The following is a 17177-nucleotide window of genomic DNA, read 5'->3' on the forward strand; positions in this document are numbered from 1 at the left end:
TTATGGCGAACACATCTCAAAGCATAGGCAAAATGATTATTGAATAAGGTTTATTTGTACAAGGTTTTTGTGAAGACATGCTACCATGTTGTTGCACACCATACAGTTTATTAAAAAAATAAAGAAGTAGTTGATCAACCGCATTTAACTTTCAATCAATCTTTTTTAAAATATATTTGGCACTGCTTCACTCGGATAGTGTGCATACATATAAAGTTCACATGACAAGGACACCAGAATAACTAACCTCACACATCTGGCCAAACTTTAGACAGAAACATAACTTAATCTCATCATCTCATGTAATGTAACAGTTATATTTGTATTGGGTTGACTAAATGAAACTATTGCACGTTATGGACATGTGTCTTTCAGAATTTCGTCATGGAAAAACAATCTATAGCACATTTACAGTATTAAGTACAAACTAGTTACATTCGAGTAGATCACATTTATCTTAGTCATGGTGGGAATGTGCAACATATGGAGCCACGATGAGTGCACCGACGTATCAGACTCAGGAAATGGAGGTCAAGCTCCTGCTGCCATACAGGGGGTTTGTGAGAAAAAGAGCTTCTTGTCTGCTTTGTGCACATGTACTTTGTGTGTTCAAGTGTGTGCATACATTCGCACACAAACTCTGAACTCAGCCACTAAACAGCCAACATTCTCTATTTAGTCACAGTTCAAATGTCACCTACACAAGAGATTTGCAGCAGTTAGGTTCTTTCAAAGTGCTTTAACAAACATTTCAAACAATTACTCACTGAAATTACCTTACACATTTGGGGCACAGAATAAAAGTTTCAATCTTTCTTTTAGATGATGTAGTGTTAACGGCGTTAACGGTCTCTGTACAAATGTAAATACTCAATTTATATTGTCTTTTTATGGCCCCAAAAAACACACCAAAAGTCACAAAAATTAAATAATACCCACCATATACATCTTTTACTTTAGTAACCACATATTTTAAAACCCAGACCGCTACAGTACTGGGGCACACCAGTAGCTCACTGTTGGTTCTGGCAGATAACAGAACAGGTTTCATAATTTTAAATGTATATAATCTTGCAGGTTCCTTCAAGCCATCACTACATTTTTGGCCATTTATCTCGAACCTGACCTGAGCAGTTAGGCTGGTTCATTCCTTTAGTGATTCTACAAAGTCTTGTGAGTACTAGTGTACGGTATATAAGCTGAGAATTACACATGAGAAATTCTACCCATCCTTGTTTCCTCATGGTCATATCCATACCCAGGGCTAGCGCAAGCTTTTTCAATAGAACCTACATACGTCTTTTTGGTGTGTCTGACTCCAACACCACTACTGCTGCGCTGTAAACACAAGGAGCAAAGGCGCTTAAGGCCCTTTCTGAAAGCTGAATTAGACAAGCTGTAAATGAGACAGTTACAGAAACTGTTGCTAATAGCAAGCCATGTGGTAATAAATGATGCTGCTGGATGGTGGTAGATTCCTGCACTTTCTAACAGGAAGTAGAGGATGTAGGGCAGCCACAGGATATAGAACACACTGGTAATGCGGAACAGCACCATGGCATAGCGTCTGTCGGGGTAATTTGATGACTGCTGATGCTCTGGCTGATGGTGATGAGGGATTTGGGTGTGGGACAAATGAGAAGATTGCTTTGTGGAGCTGTCTTTGTCCCTGGAGCCCTCAGCGGGCCCCCGGTACCGGGCATGACGCTCGCTGATCTCTCGTGTGTGCTGTCGGCAAATTTTGAAGATGTTGGCATAGGTAAAACAAACCGTTAGTGTGGCAGGGGCATAAAGCAGAGCAACAATGAGAGAAGTAAAGGCCGGACTGGTCTTCCATTTGAGTGCACACCACTCTACAACGTCACCATGGTAGCCCGGTTTACCCCATCCCAGGAAGGATGGCAAAAAGACTAGAGCCGAGTACAGCCATATCAAAACAATGCAGCAGCGCACGCGACACGGTGACACAAGGGATCCATAAGTCAAAGGTTGTGTGATAGCAATGTAGCGATCAACACTAACACATGCTAATGATGCCATGGAAACAGACTTCAGAACTGACACTAGGTACCCAAACACCTGGCAGGTAAGTTTGGGGTCGAGGCCTTGGAGATGGGACAGCAGCGACATGGAGGGACAGAGGCAGCTGACTCCCACCAGCAGATCAGCGTAGGCCATAGTCTGGATAAAAACACTGGTCGTGTGGTGGCTCAATGAGGGTGCACAGTGAAACACAAAGATCACAACCAGATTCCCAGAGATGATCAGCACAGTGAGAAGGAGTATAACAGACACTTCCAGGAGACAGGTGTTAAAGATGTGGGAATACCCAGTCTCCAGCAGGCAAAAGGGGGTAGAATGGTTTGACACGTCCGCCGAGCTCTGTTTTAGAGGGTCAAGAGACAAATTCATCGTCTTGGGCAGGACAAGATGCTTACATAATCCACTGGCCATATACATTTCTGGGAATAGATCCTGGTGAGGTTTTATTTGAGTCAAAATCCTCCATCTTGTACAGCCGCATTTAAAAACTGTCCATTCAAGTCCAAATATTATTTACATAATCAAACTATAATACGTTGATAGGAATTCAGATCCAACTTGTGCTTGTTTTGCCGTCTCTTTCTCTTTAAAGTCATTGATAAAGTCATAAACAGTGATTGTGTCCTTTAGTTTTCCTTCCTTCAGACAGTTTTAGTCTGGTCCTTCACAAGTGGATTAAGGCATATTAGCATGACGAGGATGAAGCCATGGGAGACTGATAATTCAAAGCACATGTAAATCCAAATAAAATCTCAGTTTGGTTGTAATGTCCGTTTAGAACAGCAGCTGAAGAAATGTCTGGAGTAAAAGACAAGGGCAGCCATTCCAGTGCAGGGAGTCCCCCAGTACATTGATCTAGCGTTGCGCTCGCTTCCTCTCTCCCTTGTTCTCCCTGCTGAAGAAACCGTGGCAAACTAGCCCTGCCTCTTTCATGGGACTTTGACCAATCATTAGCAGCAGAGAAACAGCTCTGTCTTCCTCTCTCTCTTCTAATATAATGTTTTTCAGGAGGTATATCAGATACAAAATCCCCGTTTAAGAACATGGAGTTTTGACACTGACTTTTTGGCTACATACGGTTATATTTACAGCAGGGTAATATGCATTTTAGGCAGTACAAACAGCATCATGGACAAAACAAGATTTACAGTGTAGGTCAATTTACTTAATTTTATTTATATGTGGTTGATGGGATTTACCGTTACCAACAATATGTTTTAAATGGCAAGTTAAAAATGTTACTCAAAGCTTGATTTGAACTTCAAAAGAAGCACAACTAAAAAGAATATCGGATCATACCTACTTAAAAAAACAAAAAATAAACTAATAACATAAGACAGAACCAAATATGCATATTTGTTAAAACAGAATTAAAGTTTGAACAAAATATGTTTCTGCCAAATTGTTCCATTGTTTTCAATACTGTTGAGAGATGGGGAAAATGTGATTTGGCGATGACAAAATTAGAAACCTCACATGGGAAAACACAGTCCCTACACTGTTTGCCTAAGCAACCCATGATCTAAACCAGGGGTGCCATTGTGTCGATCGCGATCTACCAGCCGACCCTTAGGACACGTTTTTAGTTTATAGCCTGACATTACAAGTGAGAGCTCTACAGCAGCACGAGTGGACCGAGAGCTACAATCAGCATGTTAGTATTTTAGCCGCTTTTCCATGAATTTCAGCAAGAACACCACTGTGGGCTCGACACACAGCATGAGCATGTTTGTGAATTTTGTCCATTGACAATGGCAATAAACCTTATTCTGGATCTGAGCAGCAAGCGGCTCGCTGAAGCGGCTCGGCAGGCTGAAAGCGGCTCGGCTGGCTGAAAGCGGCTCGGCTGGCTGAAAGCGGCTCGGCTGGCTGAAAGCGGCTCGGCTGGCTGAAAGCGGCTCTGCTGGCTGAAAGCGGCTGGCTGTAAGCGGATCGCTGAAGCGGCTCACTGAAAGCGGCTCGCCAAAGAGCGCGAGCCGCGTAACGCTGTTAGAGAGAGGAGAGAGAGTCAAAGCAAGAGAGGCGAGAGAGTCAAAGCAAGAGAGGAGAGAGAGTCAAAGAAAGAGAGGAGAGAGTCAAAGCAAGAGAGGAGAGAGTCAAAGCAAGAGAGGAGAGAGTCAAAGCAAGAGAGGAGAGAGAGTCAAAGACACTTCTGTTTTTAGTTTATAGCCTGACATTACAAGTGAGAGCTCTACAGCAGCACGAGTGGACCGAGAGCTACAATCAGCATGTTAGTATTTTGGCCGCTTTTCCATGAGTTTCAGCAAGAACACCACTGTGGGCTCGACACACAGCATGAGCATGTTTGTGAATTTTGTTCATTGACAATGGCAATAAACCTTATTCTGAATCTGAGCAGCAAGCGGCTCGCTGAAGCGGCTCGGCTCGCTGAAAGCGGCTCGGCTGGCTGAAAGCGGCTCGGCTGGCTGAAAGCGGCTCGGCTGGCTGAAAGCGGCTCGGCTGAAGCGGCTCACTGAAAGCGGCTCGCCAAAGAGCGCGAGTCGTGTAACGCTGTTAGAGAGAGGCGAGAGAGTCAAAGCAAGAAGCAGGAGGAGAGAGGAAGTGAGTAGTTATGGCCAGTATATATTAAATGGTCTAGTTCAGGGGTGGGCAATTATTTTCCTCCGAGGGCCATATTCGAATCCAGGCAAGTAGCGGAGGGCCGGACCGCAATCATTGGTGTGAAAAAAAAAATAAAAAAATCCAAAAAATTAAATATCAAATAAAATATCCCTTTTCTGTCAAATATAGGCTATTGAATCTATTATTTAATTCATTTCACATACTATTTATTAAGGATACACGTGCAGACAGATGCCTGAGGACAAAAAAGGAAAAAAAACAAAAATTATATTTTCTAATATTACTTGGACAAGCTTGGCGGGCCGGATTGAAAGGCCCGGCGGGCCGGATGTGGCTCGCGGGCCGTAGTTTGCCCACCCCTGGTCAAGTTAAATAGCAGATTTTCTCTCCCCTTTTTATATTGCACATTTGTATATAATAAACAATATTAGGCTATTAATGAAATATAGCATAATTATGGTTAAACAAAACTAAAAACCTGTTTAATACTGACAATAAAAAATAATACAAAATTATACAATAATTTAGATCTATAGGTAGATCTTCAAGCTTTGTTGAATATAAAAGTAGCTCGAAAACATGTGGGCACCCCTGGTCCAAACACCCTTTTCACACACCGACTCGTCCCACCACACGAGAAGATACAATTCTGTAGATGACACTATCAAAAGAAAATCAAGGGGGGGATGTCCATCCATCCATTTTCTACCACTTCCCTTTCGGGGTTGCGGGTGACTGGACCCTATCCCAGTGACTTTGGGCCTTAGGCGGGGTCCACCCTGGACAGTGGCCAACTCGTCGTAGGGCAAGGGGGGGATGTATTTATCAAAAATAAGTTATCAAAGTAATAGACTTCACGTTTAAAACGGAACGAACATAAACAAGATGAATGGAAAGAGGACGGTCACACATGGTTTTTTTAACATGTTTTTAATGTAGAGCCGTTGAAGAAAAGCTAAACGCTAAAATAAAACAAACCATTATAATGCATTAGTGTATCTTGGTAAATGCAATTAGTCTAATATTCATAGTGTAACATTAATTAGGAATTGAGTATCAAAAAACAGCAATAATGTGAGCACATTTTAACTTGGTTAAAAGTATGGTGAAAAGTTTAAGTGAAATAAGGAAATGCTGGAAGAAGAAAAACAAACACTCCATTGTGTGTAAAGTTGCATAGTTCTAAACTGCAGGCTGCATGTCCCCTCCATGTTCTCCATGGTTCTTTGTCCCAAGAACTCATGAGTCCAAATGTGGGTCAGAAGTTCAACTGCCTAATGAGTTTATTTTGTGACTGGCTGGCTGTTAATTAGTCATGTTTCTAAGCTCATATCAGTACTTGTAGTACTTGGCAGCAGCTGCAGTAAGTTGCTCCATAAAGGGCCTTATGTGTAAAGATGAACACCAAGTACATTTCTGCTTCAATCAAAGGCTTTCTATCAGAGATACAGGGGCACAAGAGAGTCCTCACTGGGACATGTTGTGCACTGTGCATAAAGCTCATTCCCCCACAAAAAGAAGGTCACAAAGAACACAATACAAATAACTGGCGCGTAAGAATGGCATGTTCTCATGTCAAAAAGCACATGAGATGATGAGATTCATTAGCAATCAGTTCAAAAGAAAAACATGCATCAAGGAACAATGTTCTTAACGGACTCATCCCACAAAGACTTTTGTCAGAGTCATTTTGAGACTAAAATAAAATATATTAAATTTTGAACATTTAAGATGAATTGATGCAGTAAAAACACTCCAATGTATTATCAGTAGAGTAAAAAATGAATGTAATTGATGTGAATTATGGGATGTAGAATTTGAGTATTTAAATACCGTAACACATTGACAGCTGTGTCATGTTAAAGCAGCACTGACCATCTTAAATAAAACATAAAAATAAAGAAAGAAAAGCATTCCAATCAGTTATAGTGGAGTTTTGTAACACTCTTGTATAACCATAGTCAGGTCACTAGCAGTGCCCCATCACAAGGTTGGAGCACATGAGAGATAAACATATTTATTAAAGGTGGCCCCTGAGGATGCAACAGGCCTTAGTTTTACACAGCAGAGATCGCAGAGATCACCAACAAGAGCTGTATTATAAAACTGAGCCAGAGCAATGTAAACAGGGAACAAGTGAAATACATCTTACCTTTGTAATTAGAGTACGATATTCTTCAACTAAGTGATCGTTGTTATGGCAACCTGCCAGAAGCTGCCAAACTTCCCCTCGAAGTGCTTCAGGAACGCCATTTCGCACCAAGGCAGGCAGTTGTCTGGGACGCACTGACAAATTCAGGTGCCTTAAATTAAGCAGAAAAAGACTGGGTTGTGTTCAAAAAAATCGAGTATCGATTTATTTATTTTATTCCGTTTTTTTAAAGATTTTTGTGGCCCGTAGGCTTTACTAGACAGGAGAGGCCAGGGTGAAGTGGGGGATGAGAGAGAGGGGAGGACACGCAGCAAACAGCCAGTTGAGTCGGGACCCAAACCCACAGCCGGAGCCTGGCATACGTGTGCTGCGCCGTAACCACTCGACCACCGGGCAGCACACAGTATCGATACTTTTAAACAACATTCATTTATTATGAATTGTCCAGACGGCCATTTAGAAGACAACGCGCTGTTACTGTCCAGAAGCTGCTCGATCTGCCAGAACACAAGCTAATGACTGACGTGCAAACGAGTTGGAATAGTTCTTTTGATATGCCGTTTGTGCTGCGCTCAGCTGTGGACCTGATCAGATGCTCCTCTCAGCTGAGGTGAGGAGGAGCTGTGGACCTGATCAGATGCTCCTCTCAGCTGAGGTGAGGAGGAGCTGTGGACCTGATCAGATGCTCCTCTCAGCTGAGGTGAGGAGGAGCTGTGGACCTGATCAGATGCTCCTCTCAGCTGAGGTGAGGAGGAGCTGTGGACCTGATCAGATGCTCCTCTCAGCTGAGGTGAGGAGGAGCTGTGGACCTGATCAGATGCTCCTCTCAGCTGAGGTGAGGAGGAGCTGTGGACCTGATCAGATGCTGATCTGTGCAGAAGATGCTGCTGCAGCAAGTTCAGATCAGGCCAATAGTTTGGCAAGAAATATGCAATACTTTACTAGATTGTGTTCCTTATATTTCTATTTGGATCAGTTGGTTGGATGTATGAAGTTATTATAGCATAATGGATTTATAAATAAGTGCTCTGTGGATAAACATGAAATTTCATAATTTTTTGTATCTAGAGTAAAAAAATTACCCATTTGGTTAAATACAATTAATTAATTAATTAATTAATTATAGACTTTCACAAAAATCCTACCACTTAGACAGCAAGTCTCCCCAAGTTTCCAGGATCTTCTCCGCACACTCCTTTGAAACATCGCCAGAGCCACTAAGTAAGGGTTCATCATTATCTAACAAAAAAAGGCAAAATAAATATTACATATTTGTTTTCTAATTGAAAATGAGCTCTTGAAAAACAATATGCTCCAGTCTGTTTAAGCCAATGAGAAAGTTACCTTCTTCCTCATCATCCTCGGGAGGTGAGGGGACCATGTTTCCTGGTCCACTGAGCTGGATGCCAGGACTTGCTGTGGTCTTACGCTTCTCTCTCTCAGTTTCACTGTCCAAACTTACTACCTCGTATAATGTATCTGACGATGGACTCTTGCGCTCCTTTCGCTCCATCTAAAAAATTTACAAGTGTTAAATTCCATCACAGAACCGTAAAACAAGGCTTTTCATACCTGCCGCAGTTTAAGGTAGAACGTTTCAGTGTAGCTACGCTTGCTAAACGGCCAGAAGAGTCTGTCATTTGGAGAACACACTCTGACACGTGTCTCCAGTAAAAATCTAACTGGTTCTTCTACCTCAGTTATCACTAGGTCCACTGCAGTGGTCATATACATGAATTTATCTGTTAAAAAAATTCAATTAAATGTTAAAACCACATGCCAACTGATATGCACCAAAGCCAGATCATATATTCAGCAGTCACCTTTAGGGGTTTCCTCATTTACAGGTTGAAACTGTGGCGTGTTGGGGTTCCAACTTCCTGTGATGATGTAAGATTTCCCATCAGAGCTTTTACCCATTGATTCCTAAAGAACAACAATTACAGCTGAAATAAAAAATGGAAGACACCGAAGATACAACGCCGGGACACTCACCAGGTCAAGCAGGTGCATGTCACTATTCTTTACATTTTTTCCAGGGCTTAACAGGAGACCAAAACACCTGAGGAACAAAGAAATATACAAAGCTTAGCTTACCAAATGAAGAAATAGGAATTATGTTATTGGTGTAGGTATTGCAATGTTGTGTCAGATGCTTGATCAGTGTCACTAAAAATACCTTTCGATGGCTAATTCCTTATTGGAATTCTGTTGAATATAAATAACAATTTTCTTGTCCATTCCTGCTCGGAGTTTGAAACTTTGCTTGTCTTTGTCCTTTGCTACAGCACTGAAACATGTATAAACAAATCCAAATATTACACATCAATGCGACATTTTGGAGTGCAAAAGATGCAGAAGACCTGGTATCTGGTATGTCAGAAAACATTCAAGTTTATTTTTAATAGAAATGAAAAGCAGCAGTACTACAATACTTTCAGTCATCCCTTTATATCACTATACATACACATAGTGTTATAACTCAAATTAATCAGATTTCTTACCTGAAGGTCCCTTTCCCATCATCCTCTTTGATTTCAAGACTGACAGTAAAAGTGAAGAGATCACTGTCAGGGGTTAGGGGCGGAGCTTGTTGAGAGAGCAGGGACTTTTTCGCCGAACGTCGAAAAGCCGTAGCGAAGCTGTACAATATCCGACTCACCTGAAGAAAACACAATGCGGAAACAATCACAACATTTGAAGAAACGGTTTAATTAAGGTTTAAAAAATTAATGTTTTTAGGTGGATGCTGCGTGAAAGAGCTGTATGAGTTTGGAGAATATCTTATAGGTTACTGTGGCCATTTTGCATGTCAAGTAGTGATTTGTAGATGCAGTACATTTTGTACAGAATTTTTGTCTCTTACCGCCTCCTGAATTTGGCAACGAAATACATGAATCCTGAAGATTTCAGCATTGTAATGGCTCTCAGTAAAGGCAAAACAGTCACTCTCTGGTGTACCGTCGTGGCCTCGCACACAAAACAGAATCTTGTAGATGGGGTAGTTGGCAATTTCAGTGCTGTTGTGTGGATCTATTAACCTGTACAAAGAAAATTAGAATAAATTAGATTTTGTTTATTAGTAGTAAATACATAAATATGAATGATCCAATCCACTTATCTACCTGACAGTGCCTTCAGATACTCCTGGCACAGACAGTGTGACATCCAGGGGAAGTTGGCACTGCCCTCTGAGGATACTCATCATGCGGAGAGCCTCGACCTCACTGCGAGGGGCGTTGACCGAAGCGCACCCCAGATATGTCAGCTGGCTAAACACAATACTGTCCTCATCTGGGATAGGACTGATGGGACTGCCTTCTGATGACGATTCATCACCTGGAGACATTTGGACACGTTACAGTGACCTACACAGCTTGTCTACTTTCACTGACCTGTGGTCTTTTACTGGCTCGGAGAAAGCTCAAGATAATTTCAAATCTGTTAAGGATAGGCCAAATTGCGTCTCGTTAATGAGTGTTTCTTAAATTTTGCCCAAAAATGTCTAGACCTGAATAGAGATTTGTCATAGTCCACAATGTTTCCTCTACATTTAATAGTTGTGCCGTGTACGTGGTCAATCATTCGTTCTCGTGCGCCGTAGTGGAACAATATAGGCCTACGGTACAAGTTTATAATTGTTAATCATATTATTTGCATTAAATTTAAATGTTATTTAATGCTATTTAAAAAAGGTATTAAATCTCTATAAAAGGTCTTAAACATTTCTTAGGGGGTTTGGGCCATTGTAAGTACTTGTAGTACGTTTCATTTCATATTTCATAAACAAAATTTAATTGATGAATTAATAATTCTGCACAACTTGCATTTTGTCACACAACAAATTGGGACAGTTATTGCATCTGTCACATGGTCGTGTTTGCAAGAAGCAGCGCTGCTGCTGCTGCTGCTGCTGCTGCTGCTGCTTATGAAAGCACGTCGCAGCCACGGAGATGCAAAATACGGACCAGATGAGTGGAGTTACGGATTGGATTAGGCAGGAGAAGCATGAAAGAAAACATACTGGATTTCTATGTAGCAGTAGTCTCTTATGGAGTAGCAGAACAGCTCGTTTTGATGATCAATGATTAGCGCTGCATAATTTGATTGAGAGGGCAGGGGGGACGCTGTTGGTGAGGCGCCCTGCCTTCATAATCTAGAATAGTTTATGAAGGTTTCAATTTATTGAAGCGACTGGATGATCAAAGTCATAGTAAATACATGAAATACATGAAAAAGGCAAAGAGCAAACTAATGAAGGGCTCTAAATTGCTGACCTCGATAAGACCTTTCATTCAGCTCACTCTCCTGAGCAGTCTGCACTGGAAGAGCCATTTCCACAGAGGGTGGGCTGGTGCTCAGGGGGTCACAACCTGGTGGCACTGCAGACACAGTGAGGTGTCCACTGAGACCTTCCATGCCAGAGTCTGGTCCAGGCCTAGTGTCAGACACAGGCGGCTCCATCAGGATGTCCTCCAACTCTCTCTGCAGCTGCTGCTCGCTTCCATTCCCCACGATCTGGACAAAAGTGTAAACCGCAGACAAAGAGACATCCAGAAGACAGAAAAAAACAAATTTAGATAATTTCAAAACAGTAAAAAAAAGAGTAAAAAAATATTTGATTTGACATTTGAGATGTAAGGTCAAATAAGTCAAACATTTGCCAAGTAATCCAAGTGGTTCAAGTGAGCCAAAGGACTAGAACAAAGGAGGTGGTGCTGAGAGAAAGTGTGTTACTGTTGATAAAACAATATTCTTCATCCATGTCTAGCACATATAAGATCAGGTTGTTAGTGTAAACAAGAACATGCTATTAACTTACCTGGGCAAAGGTTACATTTTAAAAGTATCAGGAATCACAATGCACAGCAGCAGCAAGAGGACAGGAGCAGCAATGTTTTGCTAATTAATAATAATAAATGTATATGTCTTTATGTATACATGAGATTGTTATTTCCAATAGACAACCAAAATCAGTTTCACAAAAGCGTGGACATCTATTGAGTGTCATTTGTCTAGCCCAAAATTCTATTTGCATCAGCTTAAAGCCAAAGCTTCAGCAAGTTAAAGGTACGTTTGACTAAACTAGGGTCAAAGTGTGTACAAGCTACCACCAGCATCAGTCAACAGCCAGCAAATATACAAGAAGCACTAGTCACAAAGATTCACCACTACAGTGTGACATCACAGAAAAAACAAGTAGAGACTAGAGAGAGAGAGAGGACTGGGAGCAAAGAGACTGACCTTAAAGCTGACCCCTTCCTCAGAAATCACCTGCATAACAAATAATAAGTTTAGACACACTGGCTTCTCTCGCTCAGAGTGGCCTGACTCAAAAGTGCGCAGGATGTGTGGGTCAAAACCAAAACGTGATGTCTGAAATGACTGGGTGAACGGGGGTGAATGGGTGTGATTTCACTAACCATGTATAACAACAAACACCAATACAAGTCGAGTGCTTACGGTCCCTTCACACAGATGCCACTGCACATAAAACTACACTGGCACACTACCAGACGCTGCTGCCCGTTTGAGGTGCACTGTAGGACATTTGAAAGTTTCTGGCCCCATCTTGTGGACAGACTTTTAATTCATATTTGATCACAGTAAATCATAAAGTAAACATGTAATAAAATATCATAAAAATAAAGAGAACGCAAAATTACACTTTGTAATTTTCTCTTCAACATTTAAAATACATATACGGTCACTGGGGTCACCTGTCCTAAAACCACATTCAAAACACCCAGCCACTAAAAGGAACTATGTATTCAGGACACAAAACAAAGAAAAAATGTTAGTTTTTTGTTGTTAGCAGGTCAGGGAAAAAACACAAGTGAAAGGAAAAAGATGAATGAAGAAGTTACACTAATGTAAATGTGAACAAAGTAAATACAGTCTGGTAAGGCAGTGGTTCTCAACCTGGGGGTTGGGACCCCCATGGGGGTTGTGAGTGGGGTTGTTTCAGGGGGTCTCCAGATGATGTGGGGAATATTGAAAATGTATGTAATAGTCTTAAATAAAGCTTGACAAATGTAGATTCCAGCCAACTGGAATCTATAATGGAATTTTAATTTACGAATCAATTTATCTCGGCCTATCCCCTGAAAATATAATCAATTAACAGAAATAAAGCTACTTTATCACTTTGCGGGTAGTCCATCTTTTGTGTTTGGGGGTCACGAACACAAACAGTTATTTTTTATGGGTGTCGCAATGGAAAACGTTTGAGAACCACTGTGGTAAGGGATGATGGACTTTGCTTCAAACTACTTTCTGCAATCATTCAGTTTACATAATATAATACTAATGGCAATACAATCAAGTACAAATTTTACAGTTGTTCCCTTTTGGTATCACATGGTACTGGATTGTTTTAGAACTACAAGAACAACGGTCTTAGATTAGCTATGATACAAACTAAATATGTTGAATATACATGATCATGAAATAGAATTAATCTATTTCGTCATCTTCTTGTACACTTGCCTCAGTGGCCTTACCTTCAGTCCTGTCTTTTCATCGTCACTACCATTATTAGTGGACGAGGGTGTGTCGTCCCCCAGCCGGGACACAAGCACAAAGTCCTCACTGTTGAGCGTGGACACTGAGTCTGAAGACACACTAATCTTCCCCACCGAGCCCTTGTCATCCATGGTGGCTTCACTTAAAGCCAGGCTTCACGCAGCTCATGAATGGAAGACAGGAGGAGGTGAGAGATGACGAGCAAAATCACCTGAAAAAGGAACAAATGAACAAAAACAAGCAGAGGTTTGTTATGATGAGATGAAGAGCACATTCGGCTACTTTTTCTTTTTCATAGTATATTGCGGACAAGCCTGTACATTGCATATGCGTCAGACTTGTTCTTGGCTGCCTTCTTTTATTACACTTCCTGTCAAATCAATCTTCTCCTCTCCTTGGCTTTACAAATATGGGCATTATTGTGTACTAACGTTTTCAATATTTTGGGCAAAGTTTACTCTGCCACCAAGGCCATTTGGATAACTTTTGATACCCCTTTGTTAATGTATTAAGTGTAAAAAATTCTGCCGACTTTCCCAATGGAAAAACATGAGATTTCTGTCATTGCTACGGCTACGCCGAAAGAAATATGACAAAGCTCTCGTTGACAAAATGGAATTTTGTGCCAAATTTCATTAAATTTCGAAAAAGAGAAATGTTTGCCCAACATAAAAACATTTATTTAACTCTGCAGGGGGCGCTAATGTACCAAATTCAATTATTTCACATCAAGTTGGTTCAGTTAAAAAACTGATTCAAATTTGACACAATTTGGACTTTGTGGGCCGTATTTTGTCCCCGTATTTAGAGTGAACAGGATCCTTTTACAGGGGGCTATTTTGAAACCTTCCTGATCTTAACGCTGGTGTAAAGAGGCTGTGCTTGGCCAAATAAAGAAGGATACATTTATTGAAAGGAAGTTTTAAAAAGACGGATTGTCAGTTTAAAAATAGTCTTTTTGTTTTATCAAGTATCTCTTGATTAAACAAATTTCAAACAGAATCAAGAGGTTTTAACCCAATCTGCATCTCTGAGCTCTGTCCAATCAGAGCTAATCAGAGGTAATGAGGTGCTGTTATGTGTCTGTAGAAAGAGCAGATACAGCAGTGGACTGGGATGACTTGTGCTCAAATGTTTTAAAATATCAACTGTAAAAATAAATAAAATATAATGCATAAGAGAAGCAGAAGCTGCAGAAGCATAGAAAAAACTGAAATGTTCAGGAAAACAGCCAATAGCTAGCTACTGAGATTACTTTATTGTATAATGTTTATATGGAGGAGTAATGGCAGATATGAAGTAGTATCTGTGAAAGTTAAACTAACAAGAAACCTCTTGATCATAGAATTTGCATTTTTATTGTTCAAAAAAACAATGTAAATGGGTATTGGTTGGACCTATAAATTGATGTAAAGAGACAATTCAGTGTTGACCCAAGCTAAAAAGTCCCATAATGTTAAAATTTGTATTATTCTATAACTTTTTATTATAAATCAAAGTATTAACATTGGTATCAGAGCAGGAAAAGTTGTTTCAGGGCATCTATAAAATCTATAGATGGAAGTTGAATCAGTAGAATCTTTTAAATGTAGATTTGACAAGCTTGATGTCCAAGGGAAAGCATTTATCTTATGAGTGCAGACTGGCCCAAAAGCTTAAACCAGAAAGAGTGTTGCTTGCAGTGTCTCGCCTTGAAATGGACAAATAATGAGGACATTATTAGTATTTGTTTTACATTTTCTGACATTTAAATAATTTGGTCTTACACAAGAAATGTTTTCCTGGTCTTAGAGACTGCTTTTCTGAGGATTTCTCTCAATCAGCAATTTTACTGCACAAAATGTCCACTGTCAACTAAACCTTGATTCATTTTTTTTTTTTATCGTGACAACAGCTGCACACACACATGCTAGCAGCTCCAGAGAGGCTCATAATGGCAGCTGTGTTGCCCGTATTCAAACAAAAGCTCTGTTACTTACTTCTGCTGCCAAACTAGTGCTTATCAACGTTATCTACAGTTTCATTTTACTATGTCAATATTCTCCAATATTGTTTCCGTAGTGCGATTCTAAATGTAGTAGCCACATGCGAGACAAAATGTACCTATAAGCAGAGTGCCATTTTAAAAGTTGTCACCAGAAACCTATTAGACAATTATAATAGGTGTTCAATAGTGACCGCACAACTGCAGGTCAATTACTTCAAACCACACACTAGTTCACAGTCCATAGTTTGCCTTCAAGATGCATAAACAATATAGAAAAGACTCAAATACAAGACAAACCAGTTGCCTGGCCACCTAAGAACACACTGGGATCTTCTCTTCCGGAGTTCAGTGGGCGAGACTGACTGATGAATTAACCAATCAGAGAAAATCAGCCACTGTGATATAACAACACTTCTGCTTCGTATACACGGATATTCATGAGGAAATGTCTTCCGTTGTGCTACAAATAATTGTAAACCAGTATGCCAATATTACCTTTGTGTACCATGTTATAATTCAAGACGCATGCAGCAGGGATGTCACAATAAAACTAAAGTATTGTTGTGAGAATAGACATCATAATTTAACAGTTACTCATGATTATTGACCTGACCAAAAGACCTAAAATGACACTTTACAGTTAGGGTATATTTTTTTCTGGCTACAGGTTGAATTGAAATGACTTATTTTTGCTTCTAAAATTGACACGGTATATTGTGAGCACAGACTCCGCTTAAAGAGCTGGCAGATTGGTGTGGTCTCGTTCCCATGATTTTCATTGCGTTGCTTATCGCAGGAGCATTGTTTTCAGTAGCACACAAAGGTTCTCTATACCAGGTAGTTAATGCGTATCTGACCACGCTCTCCAGCTCAGTTGGCGCAGAAAATAAAGCTGCTGTTGAAGCTGAGAGCACATACTGTCCACTTGAACGCTCCAGGTGAATGAACATCTACTTGGAGTCGGAATATCTGTAAGTGGAGACCTGCTCAATTACAGTGTCATGAATGACTCCGAGGCTGAGGCTACAAATCACCAACACACTCAGGATCTGCAACCACTTATTTTGTCTTATTAATAAAGTAGCAACAGCCCATAAAATTACCTCAGCTCCGTACACTCCGTCTCTGAAGATAAACAGGCCAGTGTCACGTGTTTATCCAAACACAGACACTCACTCTGTCTCCTTCCTCTGAGCTGAACTGTGTGTTCTGGGCTGCCAGCTGAGCCCTGTGTGCACCTCAGAGAGCCACAAAGAACCACGGAGCAGTCAGGCCAGTCAGTCAGAGTGACACACAGGGGGGTACGAGTAAGAAAATAATAGGGCCGGATTACTTTGATCGTTAAGTCAATTACTCGGTCGATGGTGTTTTAGCCGACCAAGATTTTTATGACTTGACAAATTATTTTATTTAGATTAAAAATATGTATATGGAACAACAGCAAAAATTAAAAGATACAGAGTGAGTTAGTTGAAGATTTGGGAGTGAATCATGAGTTTAATCTATATCCCTAACATAAAAATACACTGTTTACTACACAGTTTTGTACCTTTCAGTATAGCTGTAGTCTTTTGAGTGCCAAGATACATGGAGATACTTCCTAGTGTAGATGTGTTTGTCCTGTTTTGCCACACCCCCTTTTGGTCTGCTATTTGGTTGCTAGGGCATGACTTTAGTCAACAACAGCTCTACAAAGTAATAGGAAGATCCAAAAAAATAAGCTGCAACAATAAGCGTAGTTGGAATGTAATTTCTTAAAATTGTATTAACTTTTATTTGGACTATTGGCATGAGTGTCACTGTGTGCACATTCACTTATCACTACAAAAAGAATGGCTGGTCACATTAGTTGATGCTCATTATGTGAAACTGACGCACAGTCATATA

At 40.5% G+C, this 17177-nt stretch overlaps 2 protein-coding genes across 3 annotated transcripts in view; both read right to left on the reverse strand.

Annotated features, from left to right (window-relative positions):
* The window catches only part of rabgap1 (RAB GTPase activating protein 1), a 34513-nt gene that overhangs the window by 16077 nt on the left and 1259 nt on the right, over positions 1–17177 (reverse strand). The window contains exons 2-14 of one of the 2 annotated variants that reach the window (XM_072455330.1): positions 13282–13514; positions 12023–12052; positions 11056–11296; positions 9904–10117; positions 9645–9819; positions 9283–9440; positions 8958–9068; positions 8774–8840; positions 8602–8704; positions 8351–8520; positions 8123–8291; positions 7924–8017; positions 6779–6929 (exon numbers count right to left, since the gene is read on the reverse strand). In XM_072455330.1, the coding sequence (XP_072311431.1) occupies positions 6779–6929; positions 7924–8017; positions 8123–8291; positions 8351–8520; positions 8602–8704; positions 8774–8840; positions 8958–9068; positions 9283–9440; positions 9645–9819; positions 9904–10117; positions 11056–11296; positions 12023–12052; positions 13282–13434 (1836 nt within the window). In that variant the 5' untranslated portion in view covers positions 13435–13514. The remainder of the gene's footprint in view (positions 1–6778; positions 6930–7923; positions 8018–8122; positions 8292–8350; positions 8521–8601; positions 8705–8773; positions 8841–8957; positions 9069–9282; positions 9441–9644; positions 9820–9903; positions 10118–11055; positions 11297–12022; positions 12053–13281; positions 13515–17177) is intronic. The other variant, XM_072455331.1, reaches the window with a different exon arrangement.
* Positions 140–2521, reverse strand: LOC140368347 (probable G-protein coupled receptor 21). Its single transcript, XM_072455332.1, has one exon. It carries the CDS (start codon positions 2458–2460, stop codon positions 1207–1209), a length of 1254 nt encoding a protein of 417 aa, XP_072311433.1. The 5' UTR covers positions 2461–2521; the 3' UTR covers positions 140–1206.

Source organism: Eucyclogobius newberryi, unplaced genomic scaffold (genome assembly GCF_026437365.1).
Source record: "Eucyclogobius newberryi isolate DKJ021-1_F unplaced genomic scaffold, fEucNew1.0.hap1 SCAF_2, whole genome shotgun sequence".
In the NCBI taxonomy this organism is placed as follows: Eukaryota; Metazoa; Chordata; class Actinopteri; order Gobiiformes; family Gobiidae; genus Eucyclogobius; species Eucyclogobius newberryi.

Bases quoted from the DNA above. Each gene is read 5' to 3' on its own strand.
- LOC140368347 (XM_072455332.1), bottom strand. From the start codon at position 2,460: ATGTATATGGCCAGTGGATTATGTAAGCATCTTGTCCTGCCCAAGACG.